This window comes from Buteo buteo, chromosome 7 (genome assembly GCF_964188355.1).
Source record: "Buteo buteo chromosome 7, bButBut1.hap1.1, whole genome shotgun sequence".
NCBI lineage: Eukaryota > Metazoa > Chordata > Aves > Accipitriformes > Accipitridae > Buteo > Buteo buteo.
In genome coordinates this window covers 28,658,646-28,685,775 of record NC_134177.1, presented here as the reverse complement: position 1 = coordinate 28,685,775, position 27,130 = coordinate 28,658,646, and the positions used below count along the sequence as shown (strand labels likewise).

At 40.9% G+C, this 27,130-nt stretch overlaps 1 protein-coding gene across 3 annotated transcripts in view; it reads right to left on the bottom strand.

Annotated features, from left to right (window-relative positions):
- The window catches only part of ARHGEF4 (Rho guanine nucleotide exchange factor 4), a 247,389-nt gene that overhangs the window by 53,499 nt on the left and 166,760 nt on the right, over nt 1–27,130 (bottom strand). For all 3 annotated transcript variants that reach the window (XM_075032005.1, XM_075032006.1, XM_075032007.1), the window contains one exon: nt 3,251–3,390. In XM_075032005.1, coding sequence (XP_074888106.1) covers nt 3,251–3,390 — 140 coding nt within the window. The remainder of the gene's footprint in view (nt 1–3,250; nt 3,391–27,130) is intronic.

The window sequence follows — 27,130 nt, the reverse complement described above, 5'->3', positions numbered from 1 at the left end:
TATTTCAACCTTCTCTATTTATTTGAAAGCTGCTTCTTCCAGGAAGGCTAAGAATAATGCAGTTACCATAGTTTCCTTATCCACAAGCAATAAAACATGTTTTGGAATGCAATAAAACAAAGACAAGACTACTCACAAAATGTGACTAAATGATTGGACATTGGTATCTTCACCCTACATCACTCCTAGCACTACTACGAAAAATACTCAAGACTAATCAATACCCAGCTTTTGGTCCAGCAGGGAAGATGAAGATAAGCCTGTCCAATTGCCAGCTATTTGAGATATTTCAATTCTAACACTTAAGACGTCTGTTCATGTAAAATCCCTACCTCACAGATTTAGTATTTCACCTCAGAGATTTTGTATTTTACTGTACTCTTTTATTCCAGGAAGTGATTGTGTAGGAAAGCACTTTGCTAAGGCTCAGTGAAGCTAAGTGATGGATTAATTACCCGTAGGAACCAGTTGACAAAGTAAATAATGTATTGCCTGTTCTTACAGTTTTGTTGGCCCCAGAATAGGCAAGCTTCTAGGGAACAAGCCAAAAATAATCTTTTTTCTGCCAGTCGGCCAGCCAACAAAACTCCACATATGCTTCAAAGACTATACGAATTACACTTGCTTTGGACACATCCATTTGCTTTCCTGATTAGAAGTTAAATGATGAAATTTTACTCTAATAAAGTGAACTTTTAAGAAAAGAAAAACAATTGTTCTCAATAATAATGAATGATGAGAGAGAAAACCACAACATGCATGATGGATATATAGACCCACTGCCAAGTTAATTTTTTTCCTGCTTTTAAAGAGTTGTGAAGATTTCCTTTAAAAAAATAAAATATTTTGCCTTTTCCTTTAAAAAAAAGGAAACAAAAATCCAGACAATGTTCTGCTTGATGAGACACACTAAGAAGACTTACCAAGGCAAGTGCCTAAATGGGAAGGAAGCAGAATCTTCCTCTCACACTCTCAATGCACACTATAGGACTCACTCCTGCGGTACATGGGACTCTTTCACAAACACACCAGGTAAATGTGGGAGAATGCAACTCAAGATTTTCTGGTGTTCTACTGTCGTGGTTTAACCCCAGCCAGCAACTAAGCACCACGCAGCCGCTCACTCACTCCCCCCCCATCCAGTGGGATGGGGGAGAAAATCAGGAAAAGAAGTAAAACCCCTGGGTTGAGATAAGAACGGTTTAATAGAACAGAAAAGAAGAAACTAATAATGATAATGATAACACTAATAAAATGACAACAGTAAGTAATAAAAGGATTGAAATGTACAAATGATGCGCAAGGCAATTGCTCACCACCCGCTGACCGACACCCAGCCAGTCCCCGAGCGGCGAAAAATCCCTGCCCCCCCCTTCCCAGTTCCTAAACTAGATGGGACGTCACATGGTATGGAATACACCGTTGGCCAGTTTGGGTCAGGTGCCCTGGCTGGGCATGAGAAGCTGAAAAATCCCCGACCATAGTCTAAACACTACTGAGCAACAACTGAAAACATCAGTGTTATCAACATTCTTCACATACTGAACTCAAAACATAGCACTGTACCAGCTACTAGGAAGACAGTTAACTCCATCCCAGCTGAAACCAGGACATCTACTAATATTTGCTTGCCAGTGAAAACAGCCCAAAACAGCTGAGGTTAAATCAAAAAGATCTGGCCATGGTTTGATAACCATAGGTGTGGGATAATTAGAAAAATAGATACATAGCGAACGAGAGACACAATGGGGCTGTTCAATCTGAGCCAGAGGCACCTGCAAGCAGCAGGCCTCAAGGACGCGGCGAAGGCTAACTGTTGCTACAAAGTTTGATGAAACAGGCACAAAAAGCTAAGCAAGATGGGCCTACGTGACCGAAAGCAGGACACCTGGCAAGACAAAGACAGGAGGAATCGTTCGCGTGATCAGAAGACCTTATCCAATCGAACTATTGCTTTAGGCGCGTGGACAGCACATGTTAACCAAGCAGTAGATGGCTTGTGCATGGCTATGGTATATAACCAAGTGTTACGCAGCAATTAAACGGAGAAATCGCTTGATCCACAGTATCTGTGTCGGTCCGTTTCTCCCCAGGGCGAGACCCTGGCGATGCCTCGTTTCTCCTAGATTGTCACGACAGGAAAACGAGGCACATAGGATATAAGCAATAGGGGAAGTAAATATATCAAGTCTCTTCCTTACCCCAGGCACTCAGGGCTGTAGTCAGGGATTCTGAATGCTAGGAGAAGGAAAACTGCTAGAAGAGCATTTGCTGCTGTTGTTTTTGAAGAAAAGCTGTTATCCTCACTGTGCAGCTTTCTGGAGCTTTTCTAGACCCCAGAAGCCCCATCGCTGTATATATCAAACATACAGGCACAGAGCCTCAGTCAACATAGTTTCAGTTATACAATACATCTTTTATCCTTGCCTTCTCATCTTATGAAGGTCATGTAAAGGTAATGGAGTATAGCAAAGAGAGAAAGAAGGTGTAAGAGTGCAAGAGATATCACTTATATGGTGAGCGTGCTCCACTCTTCCAATGAAAAAGCTTATTAGTTTACCCCACCAAAAAAAGCATTCCATAACAGGATGCCAGTTCTAACACATTAGACAAAGCCATTGTATTTTTGCAGAAAAACCATCTTAAATCCTGTTAATATGTTGCTCATCACATCAGTTAAATTAAGTAGTACATTTTTAAATTGCTGATCTCAAGTTTACCAGTGTCAGCATCATAAAAGAAAACAGCTAAAAGCACTGACTAAAAAAGCATGTCTTTCACATCCCTAGAGTGAGTTTACTGGGGAACAGGAAGAAGCAGTGAAGGCCAAGCCTACATTAAACTTTGCACCCTTCTCATCTACCAATAAAGAAGTATGTAAAGCAGGTTTTTTTTCAACATTTCCTTTATGCCTTCAGTACATCACACTTCAAGTCTCACACCAGCTCTGCGGGCTGCTCGTTAATGGTTTTAAACTTCCTGCCCAAAAACACCTAAGAGGAGGGTTACCTGCCTAGCACCTGTGGTTCTGCATTACCGTGCATTGTTGTCCTCTACCATTAGGGACAACGCCCTGACAGAAGGCCCAGACCCTGTCATTACTCAGTTGTAAATGGTACACACAGTAAATGACATTTGAAGTCCCATCCAGTTTGCCATTATTGGTTTGGTTATTGACCTTTCTTATGGTTCACAACAAGAACCAGCATCCTTCCCTATCCTGTCTGTCAGAAACCACCCAGTGCAATACCTCATTGATGGCAAGCTGCTCTCCGCCTCCCCCAGGGTGGCCGTAGCGGTGGTTGGAGCTCCGGAAGTCCTCATACAGGTCCTCCTCACTTCCCACATCGTCTGCTAGAGCTGTCTTATCCAGTGGCCCATCAGCAATCACTGCAACAACAAAAACAACAAATTGATATAGACCACAAGATCCTCAGCAGCACTGCATCAATTATATGAGCTTGGCTGCAGTGAGGGACACTATAACATAGTATAGCATAAAGGAAAAAAAACACAAGGAAACTATATAGGCAATTGCAGGGCACAATTCCAGCCTGGTGCATGCCCATTTTTCACATAGTTTTTCTCCATTTGTGTTTTGTTACCATAAATGATTGTGTCTTTTTCTAGACTGGAAAGTATGATTTTAAAAAATTCAACAACTGCTGCATGTTGCAAAGAAAAGATCAAGTAGAAATAAGAAAACAAGCTGTGAAAAAAGGCACAGGGCAAAGATGCAAACATGATTTCATTGTGACATTGCTGTGTTGACAGGAAACTTGACTAGGTAACAACCTCATGTCTGCCAATTCATACCTTGATGATGATGATTTACCAAATTTTATCAGACCAAGGAAAGTCTCAGCCTTTGGGAAAAACATTCACCTTCCTCTTTGCCCACACATCTATTTAATTTGGGAACCCTTTTTGTTGCCTAAAAGAGTGTTTGCTACAGAAGTATCCATTATTTCCACAGAAGGGCCATTCTGCTTAGCCCAGCCCTTAATAAGCTACAGATAATGGAGAGTTAGCTGTCTGTAGCTAGAACAAGCATTGAAGTCTCAAGATAGAAGATAAGCCTGAGAGAAATACAAATATGGCATTTATACTCCTTGCACAGAAGAAAATGGCGCTTCATCTGTTTCATAGGCAGGAACCTTTTCCTAAGGTCTCCTCAAGGTATTAGCAAATACCCTTCAGTGGCATGTTGACCAATCATTCATTCATCCCATATCTGTATAGGCTACTGACCATAAACATTCTGTTCTCAAAATCTGTGAAAACTGTCAGTGATTAAAGAAAATATTTGCTGACATATTCACCTGGATTAGCAACTGCAGTTGCCATGATAAAGAGGAGGGCTTCACAAAGATTTCTATGCAAGTAAGTATCTAACACAATCATGATGCAGAGAACAACAGCTGATATAACTAGTAATTTTAGCTTAATGGACTTGACACAGCTACAGTAGGAGAACTGAATGAAATGAAAACACAGATATTTATATTGGCACTCCTGGTGACAGTCTTGGCTGTCCAAGTTACACATGATGTCACACTGAAACTTTTTGCAGAACAGGTGAAAAAAGCCCAAACCTTTAGCTTGATCTTGTGCAGCTTGGATAGGAAAAGCACCAGTCAGAATCTGGGAACACATAAGCCTGTTCCTGAGCCCTCATTTCACTTCATAATGCAACTGCATCTTATGAACCCAATTTTGTCAATGGGCCAAGAAAAAGTGCCTAAGGGTTCGTTAGTTTATTATTACCTGGAAGCAAAGTTCCCTAGTAATAGAAAATCAAGCGCTGTCAGAGGTTACAGCAAGACCTCCAAAGATCATCCTCGTCAATGTTTTCATTACATGTGATGTTTTGTTAAGGCTGCATCACTTGATTACTTCTAATAACATGGTGAGGTATAAATTCAGTGTAGCAGGTATCAGTTCAGTGCAGTAACTTGACATCAGAATGTACGGAGTATGAGCTATTTTTGAACTAAATACTTGATTGTTTATGCTTTGACTTCAATAAATACGCACAGCATAGCAAGGACATATTTATTGTCTAAACCTGGAACTCCATTCAATATTGATGGCAGTTCAGGACATGGAGGTGCATATGAGCTTATGACTAAAGCAGAATTTTCTGTGAAAGTGTGTAACTACGCAACCATTCAGTTTTAAGTGACATTTCACAAAAAATCAAGCATTTTCATAGCTTTGCTCTGACACATCATATCATTATACAGCAGTCCTCTACTGAATACATGCCAGTAGTATAGAATGCATCTAAAGCAATTCTGCGGCTAAGACCTAGCCCATTACTACAAAACTCAAAACCAGTTAGAATGCCGCTGATGTTATCATTTTATGCAGAATTACCATGGTTTGCACTTAAATTTATTTCTTTTAAAGAGCATTAAATTATCACATCTTGCTCATAGACTGTCTGAAGAACATTTGTCTGATAGTAATGAACAATTTTCAGTGTATTAGTACAGCAACAAAAACAAATTAGATATGTTTTTCAAGAACAAATAAATAATTTATAAAAAGGGAGTTAGCAGTCTCTTAATTCAAAACTTCCTTTGCATCCCTCTGATCTCATTTTCCCTTATTTTATGCACAGCTTCATTGCTTTCGCCTTATGCATCTTCTGCTATTTTCACTGCTAAAAGTAATTTTCAGCTTAAAAAACGTTCATTGACATCTTTAAAGCTTTTGGTTTTGCCTCCCATGTTTTCCAATTTGTTCTCCATTCTGTGCTTAGATGAAAAAGCAAAAGCTCCAGGGAGATATTTATCTGTATTACTTAAAATGCTCTATACCTCTGCTAAGTGCCTTGAAAGCTGTGTTTGCTTTTACCAGAGATATGTTTTTCTTCTCTGATCTTACCAAGCTCATCAATTTTATGCAGTGTCAAAACCTCCTACTGCATTTTGGATTAGCTTTCCTGGCAGAAAAGTCCTCATGGACATATTTCACCAAAAAATGCAATTCATAGTCATACAAAAGTTCTCAATCCTTGAGGAAGAATGGCCCAGGATAGCCATTATATGTTTTCCCAAATTAAATAATGTTCCAGGGAAGAATAAAACTAATGAAAAATAAGAATTTGCTCTGAAGCAGCTTACACGGGAGACATGATTACAAATAAATAAATAAAACAGTGGTCTAGAATGGTGACCCAATGCACTAGAAATCCATCAAGGAAGTAGGAGAATGAAGACTTTTAATGTAGGTAGTGACTCAACATGCACAGCATAAACTAGGTCATGTAGAAAAGAAGCAAGCACTATACAAAAATCTTTAAAGACAAGTTAGCAGAGATTGCTAAAATAGTCTATCAGCTTCCTCAACAGCACAGTCCTAGTTGGACAGGCAGCTATTAAGCTGCACAGTAGTTGACTTATATGCCTCATTCCTGCCCCACAAATGCTCATCTCAATCTTTAACACTGAAACCACTGGTACGGTCACAGCTGGCCTCTCTGTGAATCTCTGAAACCACTTATCTGATCTGTCCCTGGCAACCAGGCAACACCGAAGAACAATGTTCTGTCAAAAAATAATGCCAAGCAACCAATTAGCTCAAGCAGATTTGTCCATATTTTATATGGCTGTCCTGATAAATTTCACTAAATATGGCAACAAATCCCATATATAGGAACACAGGGAGGGGTTGTCACCAACATTCAGTACTACAACCTTCTGTGCAAGTATTAAAACTCTGCTTTATACTGTTGTTAGTCCAAGCCCAAGCTTGGGATTTAGGTCATTAAAGTACAAAAGCAGGTTGATAATTCTAGCAATAGCAGCTCATGAAATAATGCCACACAAACCCTTTTTTTATGCATCTGAATAGAAAATAAGGTGTCAAGAGCACAACTCCATGAAGAAATATCTTGAAAATATGAAGCAGTAAAAGTCATACAAAAAATGGCACTGAAGACAGTGACTGGCACAGGTGGTCTACATTCAAGTGCCTGAGCAGACTGCACTGAGACAGGCTACATTCAAGAACAGTCACAAAAACAAAAGGGAAGAATTCTATAAAAATCAAATAAAGCTTGATAAAAAAGTTTCCAGAAGAAGAAGGTATATGGCTTCACCCTTACACCTTCCTACAGGCTTTGGGATGCAGGTATAAGCTGTCAGCAGTGGGAAGGGTTCTGACTGGGCTCTGCTTGTGCCCCCACCTTGCTGAAGGGGACCATGTAAAGGGTTGATGCCAAGGAACCCTGAGAGGTACTTCTACACAGTTACAGAGCTCTCCATCTCATCAGAAAGCCATTGGAGCTGTTATCAGCTCTGTGGTTTCATGCAGAAGAGCACTCTGTGCCCACAGTGAGAGACAAGCCATGCAATGGCCACAATATAAACCACAGCTCTACAGCTCATAGCCACCCCTGCTAGTGGCCTGCCAGCTGCATCCCGCTTATAGGTTAAGTTTAGATAATTTGAAAGGCATACAGGCAGCTTATAGTAGGATGTTTACACTTGGAAGCCACAGTCAAGCCTATTTGACACTGGAGAACAAAACAGCTGGGCTACACTGGGACAGTCTTGATCTTAATAACCAACAGAAGATGGCAGGGAGGGAAAAAATGAGATAAACCTTGTGTTGTTCATCTAACTGGTGGGAAAACAAAAGAAGTTGGGCTTAGATGATCTACTGAAGGTCACAGACTGAAAATAAGTATTAACCATGACAATGGTAGTCATAGCCATAGTCCAGAATTCCATTAAGACTAGTGTCACCTAGTACAGGTGACACTGTTCCCCATGTCTGAGCTCCTCTCCTCTCTCAAAGGATGGACCTGCTTCATACATTCCAAGTGCCAGGAATTAGTGAACACAAGTTGTTGTTGACAAAAAGAAAAAACACAAACCAAACCAAACAAACTACCACCACCAAAAAAAAAAAAAAAAAAAAATCCCACCCTCTCACTGGAGAAACACAGAATAAATTTCTAGAACACTTTCCTCAGAACAGCTGGGCACTGGAGCCCCAAATCTAGCACAGCCTCTTAACAAAGATCTCTCAAAGTCACATACGTTTATGTCTCAGAATAAACCCCAGTAGCTCCCTGTTAGCAAGGAGGTCCAACTATGTGCCTGGGTCAGAAGCCTGAACAATGACCCAGGACTGAAAGGAAATGGGCTAGAGGCAGCTTCCCCAAAATTTTGGTTATCTGTTTTCACTTGACTTACAGCCTACAGCTTTTAGGAGTAAGGCTGGGACAGGAATCCATGATGATTACAGACAGCTTTGAAAGCCAAGAGCATCCATAGTTTATTAAAAGCACATTATATTAATGAAAAAGGGAACAACTTTTGTGTATTTGAAGTATCGCTCTTTCAAGTGTGCTTTTTCAGTACCATAGCCACACATTTAATTTGTCTCCGTAGCATTTACATTTAAAATAATTCACCGAAATAACAGCAGAAGCCTGATTTACACTCACAGAGCAAATTAATTCAGACCTAACAACATCATTCCCTCTGCCTCACTGAGCAGAGATTGCTGTGGTTGTGTACAGTGCCCGCAGGAAAGTGCATTGCAGCTGGTGAAGGGAGCAGTTCAAGAGATTTAAGATGATAAACAAATGGAAGGGGTGCCTGGGGTGGGGAAACCAAACCCAGACTACATTGCCCAGGTAAAAAGAGCCCCTCTACCCTCCTCTTCACCCATTCTGAATTGCTAAATGCTCATCACCCTTAGAAATAGCTGCCACAGTAGTGCTGCAGACTCCATCAGTCCTGTTCTGAATTACGTGCTTCATTTATCAGCTGCTTGATATACGGAGGTCCCTATGCAGCTGCCACAGTAAAATCCATCAGAGTGATGTCATCCCACTTCTGCCCCAGCAGTGCAATTCTCCAGCTCTTTACTGTGCTGATGGACCCTCTCACATCATTCTGCTTATGGTTGTGGGCCAGTTTAACAGGAAGAGGGAAGTCTAGCAGGGAATTAGCAAGAAGGGAATAATGACCAGTTATATGAGCTTCATGAGGGTGAAAAAAAAAAAACCAACCAACCAAAAAAAAACAACCAAGGGCATGGGCCTGCAAAGCCAAGCCTTAGAGAGCTAAGGTCCTCATGATGACATTTCTGAGCAGGCAATGAAACTGTGTTCAATGAATCTTTGAGGAAAAAAAAGAATACAGAATAGGGAGGAGAGGCAGAAAATATTCAAGTGGAGAAAGCAAGCTTCATTGCCTCCATTTTAAAGAAACATTAAGAAGGGAAAGGATTCGACACAACAAAATTAAATTAACATTTTGGTACAATGCCACAAATGGAATTGCTGTTGTGAATGAAACCAGTTCCTAATTAGCTGAGGCAAAGAGCAAATCCATGCTCAAAAACAAAAAAAAAAAGGACACTTCTTCAATGGAAAGCTGAGCACAGGTCCTCTGTGGGTCTGCTGGGCGCATCACCCAGGGTAACATTCATCAGAAATAATGCACTGAGCCACCCACTCAGGTTTCAAGAGTTTTTAAATCCCAATTAGAATCTAAATGACTTGCAGGGAGGCTTAAGGGAGTTCTCCGCTCTCTTGGGTAGTGGAGATAATTATGGGGAAGAGAGATGCGAATTATGAATGGCTCTGCAGCTCTGACTCCCAAGTTACCACTTGCTATGCACTTGTAGCTTGGTCTGCTTTGCCTTGGCAGACATGTGGCAGAGAGCTGCCCCCAGTCCCTTCATTGCTTTTTTGTTAGGAGTGGGAGAGAAGAGGGGAGCAGTTTAACTAGATTTGAAGAGTGGACATGATGGGAAAAACAGATAGGAAATCACATAGATGTACTTTTTTGATCCAAAGTCTGAGTCTTTGCTGAAAAGCCCCTCTGTTATACTGCATACAAACTATTAATTCACTGGCCACGTTCCTGTCACACCTGCTGATTTGGAAAAAAGCAGGCATGTCGTCCTACTCTATGTGTTCATGTTTATTTGCTCAGGTCTGATTACTCATCCATACCAACGTGTTTGCTCTCATTTTTCAGATGGACGTCTTTGGAAATGCTATTTACTTTATGTCTGGACAATGTTGAACATGATGGGGCCAATTCTAGTTCAGTCCTTTAAACCCTATCACAATCTAAACATTAAATCAATTGTAGCAATTGAAACTAGCAGACAAATCCCTTCTAGTATCCAAGCACATTCTTTACCATATCCTTGGTAGAATGTACTGGTTGGAATATTCATTGATGTAGCTGCTACTTAAAGGAGTTGGGGGAGAGGGTGTGTGTAGATGAAACAATCCATCATAATTTTTCAAAAGTTTCCTCTGTGGAAGACTAAAATGGTTGCGTTTCTGTTTCTAACAGGTAATAAACACTGACATTCCAAACTCAAGCTGAATTTTTACCTGTCCATTTAACTCTGCTGCTTAGGCCTGTGCCTGCTATGCTTTGAAGTAAAAATCAAACCCAGACCAAATTCCCCTCCACTGAAGTGAAAAACAACAACAAAGCTACCCCTTCATCAGGCAACTGCCTCCCAAAATACTGGCAGGCGGCTGGCTGGGAAATGACATATCTGATACTGTCTGGTAGAGCGTGATCAGTCAATTCAGATCAGCAGTAACCTTGAAGGAGCTTTTAGCTCACCTGCAGAGATGAAAATACCATGTCCATGTCTCCACATCCACCCATTCTTACCTAAAAGTGCAACAACAACTGAGGAAATTCAAGCAAATGAGCCAGGAAATCAGAACAATCATTATTTAGAGTGGACAACACCTACTACAGCAAACATAGGAGGTAAAAGCAACATCAAAGAGTGTTAGTGCAGCTGACAAGCCTGACGAACATGAATTTGAAAGGGCTTTGTCAATAAGATTTCAGGCTTTTATTTATTTATTTATTTTTAGGAGAGCATCTGCTAGAGCTTTTCAAAACCTTACAGGCACATCCCACAAGTTGGAAGATCAGCAATCTGGCAAAAAAAAGACACACTGTTTTCTTAAAAGATTATTCCCACAGATTCCCCTATATGATCTCAACACCTGCCACTACTTCAGTGCACAGTTACACACAGCATTACTCCTAAAGGTCACCTTTGGGCTTCTCTCAGTTTTGCTTGCACAAGTATATGAAACTTGCCTGTAGATACAAACAAAGGAGCCACACTATCTTACTGCTACTGAGTCTTACTGTTCTGCCATTACTTAACCTGAGTTCACCCAAAACAAAGCCCTGGTTCATACTCAAACTCTGTGTTTTAATCTTTTTTTTTCCTCTAGAAAGCAAACAAAAAAGCCTCAAACAATTCAGACATAACCAATTCTTCTAGTCATCACCAGTCCTCAAATGAAGACCTTGAATAGAAAAATCTTTCCCTATATTCTCTCAGGAATTGTTATTCCTCCTACCTCTGCAGCTACTTTCCAGGGACTTAACTGGAGTTTTCTTAATGCAAATGCTGTTATCTCCCAAATCTCGCACTGCCCTTGTCTGTTATAATTATATTGATTTAGCTGTGATGTTTGCTTTGCCTCAAACAACTTCGTAAGAGCACTCACAGGAGAGTGTCAGAAACCCAAACTATCACAGGCTCTCGTAGTGCCTCCTTTCTTGTACCTATTACTTTATTAAACAAAAGAAAAAAATGTAAACATGGCATAGGAATTTTGGGTTGATTTGTATTTCCAGAGATCTGTGCTTTTATTATGTCTTTACATCCAAGTACACCCTCAGAAGACCAAGAGCTCAGAAGCTAATTCTTTGCTAAAGATTTTGTTGCCAAAAAGCATATGGTTTTCTTCAGTCTTAAGTGACAGTCTAGAAACAAATGCTACTGGCCTGGAAAAGACCATGCCATAAAGAATGGTTAAGGCCATTTTTATGAAGACTTGTCCCTAGGAAGTAAAACAATTCATGTCACAAAAGTCTTTAAAATGTTGCACCCAGTCATGCCAACTTTGCCTGGAAATATCAATTTCCTTATGCTATTTTCATGACAGTCAAACCTGGAGCAGGAAAAAAAAAGTCATGGGTCTTTCTTATAATGCAGTAATCAGCACTATAACTTGAATGATTAAGAGTGAAGAATTGTCTTGATAATAATTTAAGACCTTTGACAATGAAGCCACCTTTTGTTAAGACAAAACTAACACCAGAACCTGAAATGGAGGCCTGCAAGCCTATAGCTAGCTAACTGATAAAATCAGTAATACAAATGAACTGGGCACATACTGTTTCCAGCAAAGTCAGCACAAAGACCCACTGCTTGGCACTTCTGAAAAGCAGGCTGTTTATATAAGCGTCTGAAGATGGATTTAAGAGGTTAACTTCGAACACTTAAATTCGAAAAATGTGACCTTTGTTTTTTCCCAGAATTCTGCATAATGCTATAAATCTAGTCTTTATCTTCATGAAGCTATCCAGGCTGACAAGTGGCTTATATCTATGACCTTGTAACACAGAAGTAATTAAAAATGAATGCCATGAGAAGACTTTCAATTGCTCTTGCGCATTATAAAGTGTAAGTCTCAAGGGGCAAGATTGTTTTGTTGACATTATTTTGAATGACCAGCCTTCATATAGCACAGCAGACCTTCTGGTTTCATGCTGGGGCTACAGGCTTTTCATTAAAAATACTGGTAAAACTGCTTTACCTTTAGGAAATCCCTCTGTCCCTATTTATATTTTAATCTGAGTTCTAAGAAAATCCCCGAGATCAAGCTACCAAATATTTCTGAAGGAAAAACAGGAAAACAAGGATTAATATTATTTAACAATTCCCGTGTTAGCTAAGGGATCAGGCTTTTTGCAGCATACATGTTTGAATCACACAATACTACACAAACAAAGAAGGCAAAGTCAGGCTCTAAGTTAGGGTGATTCTTCTTTGGTGTTAGTCAGAAGATATGTGGGAGATCAGCTCTAAGCAAGCTACAGGAGAGATGCTGAACATGGCCAAGTGTAATCCAGTCTTCAGATTCTGAGTAGACAAAGACACAAGAGCATCTCCACTGGAAGATGGGTGCAGAATAGGAGGGTGCCACATTAGCTCAGTTCAGAGGGACCTCATGGACAGGCACAAGGTGGAAATTTTAAACTCACTCAGACATTGCATATTTACAGATCTCTGAGCGTAAAATTTGCTGCTAGAGTCCAGGACTGACTGGTTTTAATATCCAGTACTGCTATGTCACCTGCGTTGAAGACTACAGCACTACAAACCAACGGAAGAAAAAGGCTGGAGCACAGAAGTGACCTGGATGAGAGGATGGTGCCCTCATTGCATGGCTGGCAGTGTGCTTCACACCAGCTCCAACAGTAGTCCCCACACCAGTCAGCCCTCACTACCTGTCCTCCCCAGAGCCTCCAGACTTCCCTGGCAGTGATATACACGAAAGTGAAAGAGTCTGCACCAAAATAATTTCAAACTGTACACGGACAGCAATATTCTTAGGAAATACATCTAAGAACTCAAGGACAGGCCTTACAGCCTTATACTTTTGATACTGTTTATCTGTAGTAGGAAAAGAGCTGCCCACTGTGAAGTATTTGCTCCCTGGGAATCTGAGGTTGCAGATATGATATATTACTGCAAATCAAATTTAAAGAATTAAGCTCAAAATACTGAACCTGTTGATTGATTCACCTCAACAGATTTTCAAATGTCATAGGAAAAAAAAAAAGAGAGACTTTACATTCAATAATTTTAAGTTTCCTAGGAAACTAGTGTAAGAAGATGTCTTATTTCAGAAAGTTTTCACAACATTCAACTCCAGGTCCAAATTATAGCTGAACACATCAGATGCAATCTCACCCTACAGCAAGAAAACTCTTCCAAGGAAAATATTATTCCTCTTGGAATACATCAAGTATTCAATTCAAAGCCATTATTAATCATCCCTTTAAAAGGAGAAAGCATTCTGGCAAGGTCACATTCGTCAGGGTGCCTTTAATAGTTAAATTCATTACTTAGGTTGTTTACTGTAGGCTTCAACAAGGAAATAAGAGTAGCAGAATTGGTAAGATCAGCATTTCAGCAAATCATGGGCCTGAGATGCTAAGTGTGCATTTTGAACTGTGAATTCAAAATGACACATTACCACTTACATATCATTGGATGCAACACACAATATTTTGGAAGCTTTGGAGACTGATTTAAAAGTTGAACCCATCCCCAGCTGGAGATAGTAAAATTAAGTGGCAAAAGTCTATCAACAACATAATCTCAATACTAACTAAGAGAAGAGCATTGATGATTAGCAGCGACCAAACTGAACAAGGTCTCTTAAAAAGGTAAGAGAAGATGAAGCCTTTTCAGAAGTCACATTACCTAAAGCAAACCTATCTCTCTTTTTACCAGTACATACAGCATACAGTCAAACGCAGCTCTACCTAAGGCACGTGTCAGAAAACGGACATTATTCTAGAGAGAGAGATAGCCGAAGCAGTCAAAATAATCTTTGCAAATTTGACATTACTGGTGTAACTTGCAAAATCAAAACAGGCTAAAACAAGGACAATGCCTTCCCGAGCAACTCTGTTCACGCGTTCTAGTGCACAGCACTGGTCAACAAACCTGCAATTCTTTATCAATTGTTTGAACTTATACAACAAACATAATAATCCTTTCACTTTAAAGGCAGATAGGTCAAATTTGACCTTTCCTGTGATTAGCCAAAATTTAAAACATTAAATTCCACAGTGCCATTTTTATTGTTTCCATTTATGAATTGTTTCTCATTTAGATCCCATATGCCACCAACAAGAATAGGAAAATGCTTTGTTTCTGAACAGAAATGGTACATTTACTATTTCCCAACCCTTAGCTTTTCCAAAGCAGCTAAAATACAAATAACTTGCTCCAGACTCCAGTCTCACAATTCCAGAAACATGTTCTAGTTTTCAAAACATTTCTCCAGCTAGACTGTATCTTACTAAGGGGCTGAGGAAAAGAAACAATGAACCCAAGCTCCATGCCACCTAGCTTTCAAAAGTGCTCAATGTATAAAATTACCGTTATCCTCAAATTCACTGAAGGATGTGCTGTGGTTTACTAGTTACACAATGATTTGGTCCTTCAGTGTCTAAAAATCTCTGTTCCTCAGAACTAAAGCAAATGGCGAAGGAATTATTCCAGTAACAACTTGCCAATTTAGACGTGAAATTTAAATAACCTTATTTTCAAAAGGTCTTATACCTAATGCATGTTCACTTAGGATGATGAATCTAAGTGTCCAGTTCTCCTTTCCCTGACAATTTAACCAAGCTGATTTGTCTCTCTTTGCAGCCCTTTTTTGCCTATGAACTTTACTGTCATATTTCAAAATTTGATCTTTTGAACAAAGCAGCACAAATTCTCCAGGCTCAAAACCTATGGGCTGGTAATCTTAGTACCCTTATTCCATTTTCAAATGAAGTTCCAAGGAAAACAAAAAGAATCCCCCCATATTTACAAACAGATTATTTTCCCCAAAGAGAAAACTGCTATAGAGCAGGATGTGGTTGAGGTACATTAAAAAAAATTATGCAATGAAAGGGCTACTTTTGAGTATCTGTGTACTTTAAGTTGGCTGATGACATAGCCTGGATGTCATCATGAACGGTTCTGTGCAGTAGCATCTTCCTTTAAATTAAGGCATAGCTGTTGTCTCTGTCTTGTAGATTTAAATAATTATTTTCAGCACTGGTGGTATTCCCCTACACCAGAAGCCCAACTTCATCATTTCTGAGTGACAGATTATGCAATGCAGGATTATTACATCAAAGGACAACACTGAAGTATCAATAAAGGACAGAGTCCCCCAGGAGACTACTGTCAAAAGATATAAATTTCTTCCTCCAATATGAAAAAAACCAACAAACCCCCTCTAAAACAAATTCCCAGAAGATGTCTATCCAGCCCGGAAAGCCATCTATTTTTGCTTTGATAGTGACCAGTGCTCTCAGCACCAAAACCATTTGTTTTATCTGACAAGTACGGAGTGTGTAAAGAATGACCTGGAGAGACTAACAGGAGGAAAAAAACAGCAGGGCAAAGTGCATATTGCATGCTGTACTGCCATGCACACCATGGCTGGTCTGAAGTGGCTCTCCTTAACATTCACTTCTCCAGATTTTTCCCCAGAAGCAATCATAGAAGATACTGGTCTACTGCTTCTCAATTTCTGTAAAATCCAGAGTTCAGGGACAGAAGAGAATAGTGAGAGTATTGCTGATATATTCTAAAGGAGCTTTAAAAGAGGATTATTCTAGTGATTAAAATCAGTGAGTGAGGCACATAGCACATGCTGGGGATCACGGAATTTTAGCATGCTGTAAAATTCGTGAAAAAATTTAGGATGCATTTTAAGTCCACAAGGCCATGTGGGTGCAGCAATGATGGATATTCCACATGCATACATTTGGTATTTGGCATACTGCATTCAGAGTGTATGGCTAAACTGCAACATACAGTATCAGCCTGACTTAGGGGGTGAAGCCGCAATGCAGCGCCTCTGTGACAGCCTAGAAAAGCAAAATGATTAACAAACCTCATCCCTTACTCTTGCCAGAGATATCCAGCACTGCTAGCAACTGCAGTCCTATACAGGACAATGGCAGACAAATGCAAAGAGGATACTCTTTAGCCAATCAGGTATGCCCCTTCTACTCACAAACTATCAACAGTGTTGACCCTCTGTTCTCCCCTTCTTCCAGTTCTGCAGTGATCAGAACAAAACCAAAGGACAAGAGAAACAGGGACCTACATCATCCTGTAGCAACCGCCCCACCTTCACCTGCCTCAGCCTTGTAGAGCTCTAAATTCCACCATATTAGATACGTGACAGAGATACCCTTCACAGAGGCTGTCATGCAGCTGACAGAGCCATTATACATGCAGATGATGTATATAAATCTCTACAGTCCTGTTTCCTCGCACCTTGATTAATGACATTTCTGTCTGCCTTCTTTCCTTTCAAACGCAAATGCAAAGGACAGCTTCCAAAAATGGGACTTTTTTCCCCTCTTGAGTCCCTTTCTGAACTCAGCAGGTGCAATTCTACTGAAGGCCGGAAACTACCGTTTCTAGACTATGTTCCTGGCATCTGCTTATCTTTCCTGCTAAAACTGTAGCAAATGTCATCAAAGCATATCAGAACTAAAACAATCCCCTTGACTCCAGCATCCCTTTGCCGTAAATACAGTCTGAGCTTTTTTGCACTGGAAATTGTTGTTCTTAGGAATAACTGCTCTGTACACAGCACTGTCTCCAATTGGTTCCAGGACACATTTTCTAAGCTGTGTGAGTTTTCATTACTAACCTCACAATAACCTTAAAGGTTTGAGTTCATTCTCTTTACCAAACTGCACAGATCCTTCACTGCATAATCACAAAAATGTCAACAGCAAAACAATCGAAACAGGCACAACTGTGCTTGCCTTGTTTCAATACAGCATGGCATTTCCAGTCTGATAAAGGTTAGAAAACTCTCTCAGAGGTGAAAGAAAAATGCTCTTCGTGCACACAGATCTCTCTTAATGGTGAACAGGTTGAAATTAGATGGGAAGGACAAAAAGAAAAGATGAATCCATAACTAAACAAGGTACTAGCAGAGTGATTATGAGAAGTATTAGAATTAGTACTCCCATTATAATTAGTACTGCCAATCCAAAGCAACAAAATAGTATCCTTTGATGTTAGCCTTCCCAGATTTTGGCTCAGGTGAAAGCAATATTGTAGGTACAATACGTGAAGTTTTTACTTGTACCCATCATTTCTCATTACTTTCTGCAGTAGCTGGGATCACCAAAGCTATGAATTGTCACTTAGGAATGGGCTTGGGTACTGGCAACCGAAATCCAGAAACGTTTGGCACTCAGATACTATGGTCGTGGATCATCACAGTTCCGATGACTCCACCACTAAATCTACAACTTCACTTTTTAGTCAACTCCAGTTTAATCCAGCCTTTTAGGAGGCAGCAAAGCATGTTACCAGGATGTTACTCTTCTGAGCAATGGGTTCTGGGACTGGTAACAGAGACAAACAGAAATCGGTTTGTTTTCTCAGTTCCAAAAGGATGACAGCTGAAGAACTGACCTGGAAATTGTGAGGAGAAGGCTTCTATGCTCCTGGTGACAATGCTGCAGGCATGGCTGTGTACAAAATACATTTGATTCTCCTGGCTCTAGCTGTTGCTAGAACATGTGAAAAGCTGACCTGTGAAATCAGTCAAACCCAAGCGAGAGCTGAGTTTGGTCTGTATGAGGATGGCTTCCTGACTTGACTACTATGCTCCTCTCTTCTTAGGGGAATGGAAATAGTGTGAACCCCATCTCACCACAATTGATGCTACTTCCTCAACTAAGCATCCACCTTGTTCCTTAGAATAATCACAATTAGATCTCCCTTTTGAAAACAAAGCAAAATACAACTGCAATAAGAGAAGAAATTTGCTGTGGGGTTTTTGGGGGGCTGCTGGTGGTTTTTCTTTTTTTTTTTTTTTTTTTTTGTTTTGGTTTTTGTGTGTGTGTGTGTTTTTGTTGTGTTTGTTTGTTTGGGTTTTTGTTTTGTTTGTTTTTTTCCTCACACTTGCATCTAATTCAGCCTCCTGTCAGTATTTTCCTAGACACAAAAAGCAACATCTTCAGCATCGTCACAGAATTAATTATCTGGAAATAGGAGTTTTAGGCAGAAAAAATTCTCACATTAAAATTCCAGATATTTCCACAGTTGAGAAAATAACTAAACCCTACATCATCCAATGTGCAAAGAGAGTTCAGAGCAGACACTATCCCTAAGCCACCATAAAGGCAAGATCACACCAGGAGCTAGCAGCAAGAGAAGAAAGCATGCAGGACTGCTCAGTGGACTCACAGCTGACTGCCTCATCCTCCATTAGAAAGCAAGCAGCAGCAGCTTTATTTAATATTAGCAAGCAAAGGGGAGGAAGGGTGCAGGCTGCATCATATCGTGAACAGATCTACCTTGCCCAAAAAGGACTCGTGATGCAAAATAGTTTTTCCCCCCAGTTATTAATTTATACTTCTCACATCAGTGAGTGAAGCTATTATTACCCAGGCTCAAGTAAATTCTTGGTTTCCTTTATGTGATGTGGAAAATGCAGAGCACGACCAAGCATGCCGCTGAATCGGAGGACAAGCAAACAGAGAGTCCTGAGCATCACAGTACTGTTTTACTCCAAATCATTACAATTACGTCATTTTCCTTTCCCACACTAAGGCACATTTACAAACAGAAAATTCTCTTCTGCTTTTAAAAAAGGAACTTTAAAATTTGTATTCAAACTATACCCCTCTCCACCCATGATCCTTTCTCTGTAATATCTCTATGATTCAAAGTTCATTTTCCCCTGATGAGGAAGGATCCATCTCCCAACATACTGGCAGGGCAGAATATTTTCTAAATACATCACCAGTGCAGTGCAGCTACAGTATAAGCCTATAAGAGTATGCAACTCCTCGTCTTTCTGTTGCTTTTATTCAATTTATTAAGAAAAAAACCCAAACCCTAAAACTACAAATACTATATCTGTTGTGGTTTAACCCCAGCCAGCAACTAAGCACCACACAGCCACTCACTCAGCCCCCCCCCCCATACAGTGGGATGGGGGAGAAAATCGGGAAAAGAAGTAAAACTCATGGGTTCAGATAAGAATGGTTTAATAGAACAGAAAAAAAGAAACTAATAATGATAATCATAACACTAATAAAATGACAACAATAATAGTAAAGGTATTGGGCTATACAAACGATGCACAGTGCAATTCCCCACCACCCACTGATCAACGCCCAGTTAGACCCCGAGCAGCAATCCCCCTGTCCCCACTCCCCCCAGTTTCTATACTAGATGGGACATCCCATGGTATGGAATACCCTGTTGGCCAGTTTGGGTCAGGTGCCCTGGCTGTGTCCTGTGCCAATTTCTTGTGCCCCTCCAGCTTTCTCGCTGGCTGCACATGAGAAGCTGAAAAATCCTTGACTTAGTCATGACTTAGCAACAACTGAAAACATCAGTGTTATCAACATTCTTCTCACACTGAACTCAAAACGTAGCACTGTATTAGCTACTAGGAAGACAATTAACTCTCTCCCAGCTGAAACCAGGACAATATCTGAACTCGAGATGTTCTAGAATTCGTCCTAATCCACCAGCTTTCCTTCTCAGAATCAGTGGGTAAACACTGCAAGGAAGGCAGGATCTTTGACCAAATCAACATACTCTTTACCCTTGTATCATTCGTAGGCTTTTACAAGGTGATGTCAGCAAGATACTCTGTTTTCCTACCCTCAGCCTAGGAAGGGGAGCATGTCCCCCAGCCCCATAGCCACAATTAGTATGCTGTAGAAGGGGCAGATTCCCCTCTTGCTGTCACTCAAACTAATATAACTACTATCAATTCTCCACTGTAGCAAGAGGAGAGGATTTGGGCCTTGGAAACAACATGTGAAGACACATAAATTTGTTCCAGAAACAAGTTTGAAACAATTCAATTACTGGAACAAGCCTCTTCAGTCTCTGACTAATGGATTGCATTTATCCAGTAAGAAGCAACAGACAAATTTTGGCTCAAGACAGCAACTTGTAAATTGTATTCCCAGTCCCAAAGAACAGCTTATGGTGGGTTCTAATGAGAAAGATGTTGAGAGCCTGTTTCAATCTTCTCTTGGTCCAGCAGTTGATTTACATCTCCTTCAATCCTTCTACAGTTATCTCCCTGCTTTAAAATGACCAAGTCTGCAGCCAAATGCAGTTACTTGGAGATAATACTCAAAAACATAGAGATGGCCCCAGAAGCATCACAGTAGAATCTGGAACCCTCACTCCCAGTGGGTATACAATACCATTTTTAGTAGTTGCTGACCTATGTTAGAGAAAGAATGGGGTCAGGAAGGCAAGAAAACGCAGACGTAGCACAGCATTGCTGGAAGACAGACAGTACATGAGACAACCCACCAAAAAGTGTGTGTACCATTAACCACTGAGCAGCGCTTTGCTGCTGAAAACATTCCCTGATAACATTTGGCATCTGGATTCTGTCTCCCACACACTAGGAATTGATGATGTCAGTAAGAATGTTAAATGCTATCATATCTAAATTAGTCACAAGTGATGTTTTTTTGTTCATTTTTGGAACAGAACGGAGACTCACAACAGGTAAGTTCTCCAATACAGGGGTACTAAGCTTCCTAGAACCCCAAACTGTATCTTGTACTTCCTCCCTACATGACTTTTATAGTTTGAATCATCTATGGGACCATCCAGATGTCAGAACCCTACCGAGTTCTACAATAGTCACAATTCAAACATCTACACAACATGTCACTGAAAGTGGAAAGGGGGGGCCTGTAAAGTCATCATCATCCTTTACAAATATGTAAAATGCTTTAAAATATATAATAAGCTAGTGGGAAATATCCTGAAACCATAGCTGTGCTCCTAACTGTGTAGAAAGGATTCAATCCAACTTTTTCCAGAGTAAAGAATATTGGAATGGAACCAAAGTTATTTACTGTGCAGTAACAAAACAAAAAGATCAATGAAGCCAATTACTTGAATTGCACCTCAAAGCATAGGTGGTGGCCCAGTGTTCGCTCTGACCTTGTCTGCAAAAGGCAAGACTGGAAGAGAACCTCACAAAGTCAGAAAGTCATCTTGTCAGTCTGTCTGCTCCAAAGCTGAATCAACAGCCATAGTAGCTTTTGAGAAAGGTTTCCCCAATCTCCTTCACAAGACCTTCACTGATTGAGACTTCACAGTCTTTCCAGATAATGTTTCCCCAGGGCTTCTCCTAGCATCCAATCTGAGTCTTCTTTGCTACAGACTTCCCTGCCTCCTCTACCCCCAACTCTCCCCACTCCATGAATAAGAAACAAATTATTCCCTTCACAACAGCTTTTTTTAGACATTTCAAGATTCACGTCTTCCTCAATTCTCCTCTACTGCACACCCCTAAAATCATCCAAACTTCTCCTGTAGATTATGTTGCCCAGATTACTCTTGTTACTTTCTTCTGGATCCTCTCCAACTCATCCCACAGCATTCTTATGGTGCCCCAAAACACCTTTAAACAACTACACATACACTTAACAAGTCAGCCTACACACTGTTTCATACTTAAAGCTAAGCATATTCAAATGATAAAGTTATGAGTTCAAGTCAGCTTTATTTTAAATTAGAGAAGATTGATGTAGTGCATTTTAGACTACACTGGGCAACAATAATATATTTGCCATGAACTCACTCAAATTCAGTTAAATTAAGGGCACTACTTATGTTTCTGGGCACCGATAGGCCTTGCTCTCTTCACAGAAGTTCAGCACTATTTCTTGGGACGAGTGCCAGACAGTTACACACCTGCTCTATAAACCCAGAGCAACATGTTCTAGCACAATCATGCTCTATAATTTGCAATTCCTTTTATTCACTGTGCCTCTCTTGATCTGCATTGAGCACACAAAGCACAGTCACTGGTATCCACTTTGGTCTGAACTTTCCACACACTCCTTCTGAGAGCTCTGCTGGACCTGGATGTCTCTCATTTTCTCTTATTTACTGCAGCTCAGTCAGATCCTGGAAAGAGACCTGTCGGTTCTTGTTGTGTGCAGCTCAGTGACCTTCAGGAGATACTCTGTCTGCTGAGCATTTTGATTAGCAAAGGACTGAGGAAAAAAAGCACAGAGCCAGGTCCCTGTCTTGCAAGAGTCACACCACTTGATGATCTGCTCTCCCTAATCAAAAGGGCAGACAGAGTATTCTTTCCCTATTTTTCTACCCAGTTAACTTGACTATAAATGTGATTGCACTAATAAACATGCACAGCAAGAGATCATTTGCCCAAACTAATTAACTGCTGCCACAAATCACCATGTAATATTTTCAATAGAAAAGTGCAGCCTACGCTGCTATATGGCATTTAGCTTTTAATCACACTCAGTCACCGGCAAAAAATTTTCAGATATATTATTTGTGTTGGTTAAAGTTCCCCTCTAGATTAAACATGGGCCCTGTCAAATACCATCATAGCAGCACTAGTGCACTGGGTTAAGAAGCTGCTACTTGACTCCTGCTGCAGCAGAGGCTGAGGTCAAGGGGAGCTGCCCAAGCAGTCCACAGGCCTTAGCTGGGCTGTACTCACACCAAAGGTTTGGTACACACTGGCCTCCCCAGCCCCCAAAGGGAAGAGGACATGGGAAGCAGGGGATTAGGACAATCTGATGCAGTGCAGCAGATTAAGCAGTCACTGGGGCACAGCGGGGAGGGAGGAACGCTTAAGGGCAGGAATTCATGCTGAGCAGAATACTCCCAACTCAGCCTCATCTCCAGCCAAGGGGAACAGGGAGCAGCTCAGTCAGGGGGAGCAGAAAAACGCTCTCTTAGCCTACTGCTCTCGATGGATTTTGAAAGATTTTGACTAGCAAGGTTTGCTGAGTGATACTCACCTGTGCAAACAGTGACAGAATAGCTGCACTGGATAATGCTGTCTTGCTCCAGTTAGCTCGTGGCTGCTCACTAGCCAACTGTCCTGATAACAGCAGTTTGCAGCTGGAGCATGACTTCTAGCTTTACTTCATACACCATTAAGAAATTGCCCTGGCCCAAGTTGCAGTTTACATTTTGTTCTTTCAATAAATTTGGCTGTCGATTTTGCTGTGATGCAGCACCATGCCTGTGCTGTGGTATGGAGACCAGAGAATCCAAGGGCCTGAAGACACTCTGCAATACAAGCCACTTAGCTGATGCTGATAATTAGGGCCAGCTAAGAGTTAAGTTAGGCATGCGCCAAAATTTTAACACTCTCCTCAATCCTAGGATGGGTAGTGCACCAAGGCAGCAAACACAATAGCTTTTCCAGTTGTATCGCATCTAGTATCTTGTGGCCACCAGAACAGCAAGGTTGTGCCAGGGTCAGGAATGAAGCTATTAATTAAAGGGAGTGTCTCAGTTTACAGTCACAGCACGTGCATCAGGAAGCACAAGGTGATTTTAAAGTTTTAATTCAAGACTGGAAGGACCAATACCCAAGTTAGCTCACAATGACCTAGCTCCAGAAGGAGCGTGGATACATCAATTCACTGTTTCAGCCAGGCTGATTAGTCAGGCTGTTAATTACTGTCCCTGTCACAACCTGGCTACAAAGATCTAACCCACAGGGACATATCTGCCTATGCATAACTACCTTGGAAGTCTTTAACAGTGCTCTGCTTTGACAGGTAGAAACTAACTTTCAAGCTTTCTATCCACAGATCTTTCCAGGAAAGAAATACTGAATTCCATTTAAAGTTCTGAGCCCACAATAAACCAAAATTGAATGTCAAAGGCTAAATTGTGAATCCTTTGCTCACCTGAGTATATAATTCCTCTCTGCAGTTGTGCCTTGCAAACCAGTGACTTGTCTGTCACAAGTAAGAACTCAGCAGTCTGAGTAAATGGATCCCAATTCATACTGTGCCGCAGCACAACCTGAAGCAGAATCCAGCCTGCCTCCCTGCCCTTGGTCCTGGAAACACAACCTCAGCTGCCCTCTTTTGCCCTGTCTTGAACTTTACTCCTATTTTCAGTACAGCCTTGTAGTCAAGCACACCAAGTGGGGACTGTGACCTCGGAAGATGTGGTAGTTTACAGTTTTCTGATCTCGCTTAAGCTAATAGTGTTTTGAAAGAACTGGGAGTTACATGCCAGAAAAGGGTACTCAAGCTGCAGACTAATTTTAAAATAATTGAGGAAGACATTCCTCTACTTGTTTGTATGAGCTAGGCCATGACTGCAGCCTTGCTCTCTTCCATGAAGTCTTTAGTGAGGAGAAAGTGATCAGCAGCACAGTAACTCAGACAGTTCCTGGAATTGTTGGGATATAATGCAAATGCATAAAATGCAGTCATTGCAGAGCTTTTCACTATATGATCCCAAAGCTGCTTACGGGCCAACTCAAAATAAAATTGTTGTTGTGCCTGCCTGGTTATAATGGACATGCAATAACCTCTCAGATGCTGGTGCCAAAGAATATGAATTTACTTCAATGTACATGTTTTATATACAGCAATACGTTGTCATTAAAACAAAGTGCCACAGAAGTCACATCTTAGTCATGGTCTGTAATCTTCCCTTGGAAAACCGTTTTGCCGCCCAGTTACTCCAAGAATACAATTACTTTTTGCTGCATGAGATACTCGGTATGAGCATGTTCCAACATGTTCCAAAACTGTTGAAGTTTTTTCCCCACAAAAGCTTTGAATAGCTCCTTGTGTTACTACCAAGTGAAGAGACTTCAGAGTGGATCACAACACCAGTCTGCTAGGCAATTTAAGGACACAGACCCTCTGCTAGGTGGGAGTACAAAAGGGGACAAACTGCGATACAAGGCTGACAGTAGAAAGCGAGAGATAAAGTAACTTGCTGATAACAGTACTGAAACTGAAGCAAGATCTCCTCTTTCTTACTTTTGTAGCTTTTGCTGCACCACTAACTCACCTGTGTCATTACCTGCAACCACACTCAGACAGGACTAAATATTAATTTCTGCTAATGCCCCTGCTGCACTCCCCAGTAAAATAGCTCCTAGAGCTCTTACTATTGGGAGAAAGATTTACAATATCATGGCTATTGTAAACAGGCCTGAAAGCTCACTTATTTTTGTAATCATCTTATACAACTGCTATCAGCCATGACAGCATCCTTTCAGATTATGATGTCCTGAGACATGCAGATAGGAAAGACTTGCCTAAGGCTACTCTTCTACCACTTGTAAAAATATTAATAAAAATACTTAAGCAAAGGCTTTACTTTATTGCTATAAATTAAATGAAAAGGCAACTTTGCAAGAAGTCTGGCCAGAAGGATTACATTTTCATGGATATGGTTATTGTCTGATCAGGTCAGCAGCAGGACTTGCATTCATGCTATACAGCCCAACCATTTAGAGAAGATTTGCCCTTATAAGGCAGACTCACCTCCACTTTCTGCTTGTACTGCGTAGACTGGAATGAGGCTGTGGATCAGCAGGACTCCACTGCTACTGCAATACAACATTTGCAATGGACTAAAATTTGCTGTTCTGGCTGCACTTTTTCAAGCTGCAGAAGGAAGCCCAGATGGGGGAATGGCCACGTATGTGGTTTGCCTGAAGGAAGAACGGCAGCAAACCCCGAACTTATACTTTGAAAAAAAGGAAGCAAAAGCTGGGGTTTGCAGCATTTGGTAGTCCTTCCATTGCTGTGCATACCTCAACTTTGCTTTCTCATTAGGCAGCAGAAGACACCCAGAATGCCTGCCTACGCCGCTATATGCACAAAAAACGGGCATAAAACCAAAGCCAGCAAGCTGGGTCACATACCCAGCAGTAATTACAATGGAGAAAGAAAGTAACAGGGAAAAAGAGAATACCCAGAATCAAGTTGTGGGATGCCAGAACCACACATTTTTGTGCTTCAAAATACCCATGGAATCAACTCTCTGCAATTCAGTCTGCACATTATTCCTTCAATCCGTACCCATACCAGGATACTCTGATTTTGCTTGGGAATACAAGCACCTTGCCAACACTCATGTTCGGGATGTGCATCACAAGCTTCCTAATGCACACAAGCATTCTGTTTCGCTAGCAGCAGGCCAGGATGTTATTGTTCTCATGGACTCATGCTGACAAGATGTCCCTCCTCCACCCAAACCCACAAAAAAACCTCTTCAAGTTAGAATCTCATACTTCCCAAGTTTTCAAAAATGCCTCCATCCTAGACACACTGCAGATGCTGAACAAGCATCAGACTTGCACAAACTAACACTGCACTCTGCGGCCTGGTGGTCCTGTGCTTAGCTACATCTTGATCATGTTGGAAGTCAAAATGCTTTCAGTGCCCCTGAGTTTATGCTGTCCCCATTCCCTGCTATTTAGGCAACTTTGGATGAACCAGGAAAACAAAACATAAAAGAGAAAAAATAATTCTGAAGAAGCCTTTTTTAGGCTTACAGCAAATGCATCAAGAACCCATGGAAACATTCAAGTTAGGAATAACAGAAAAGTGTGGAGGTTTTACTTTAAAAGACTTCCTTATCCTCATCCAGAAGAAATAGTTTTAAACAGACTGTAAGTCTCACCTATGGCTTTTGGGGAAGAGGGTGGGGGGGAGCAACAAAAGAAACCCACAGTTTATCTTAG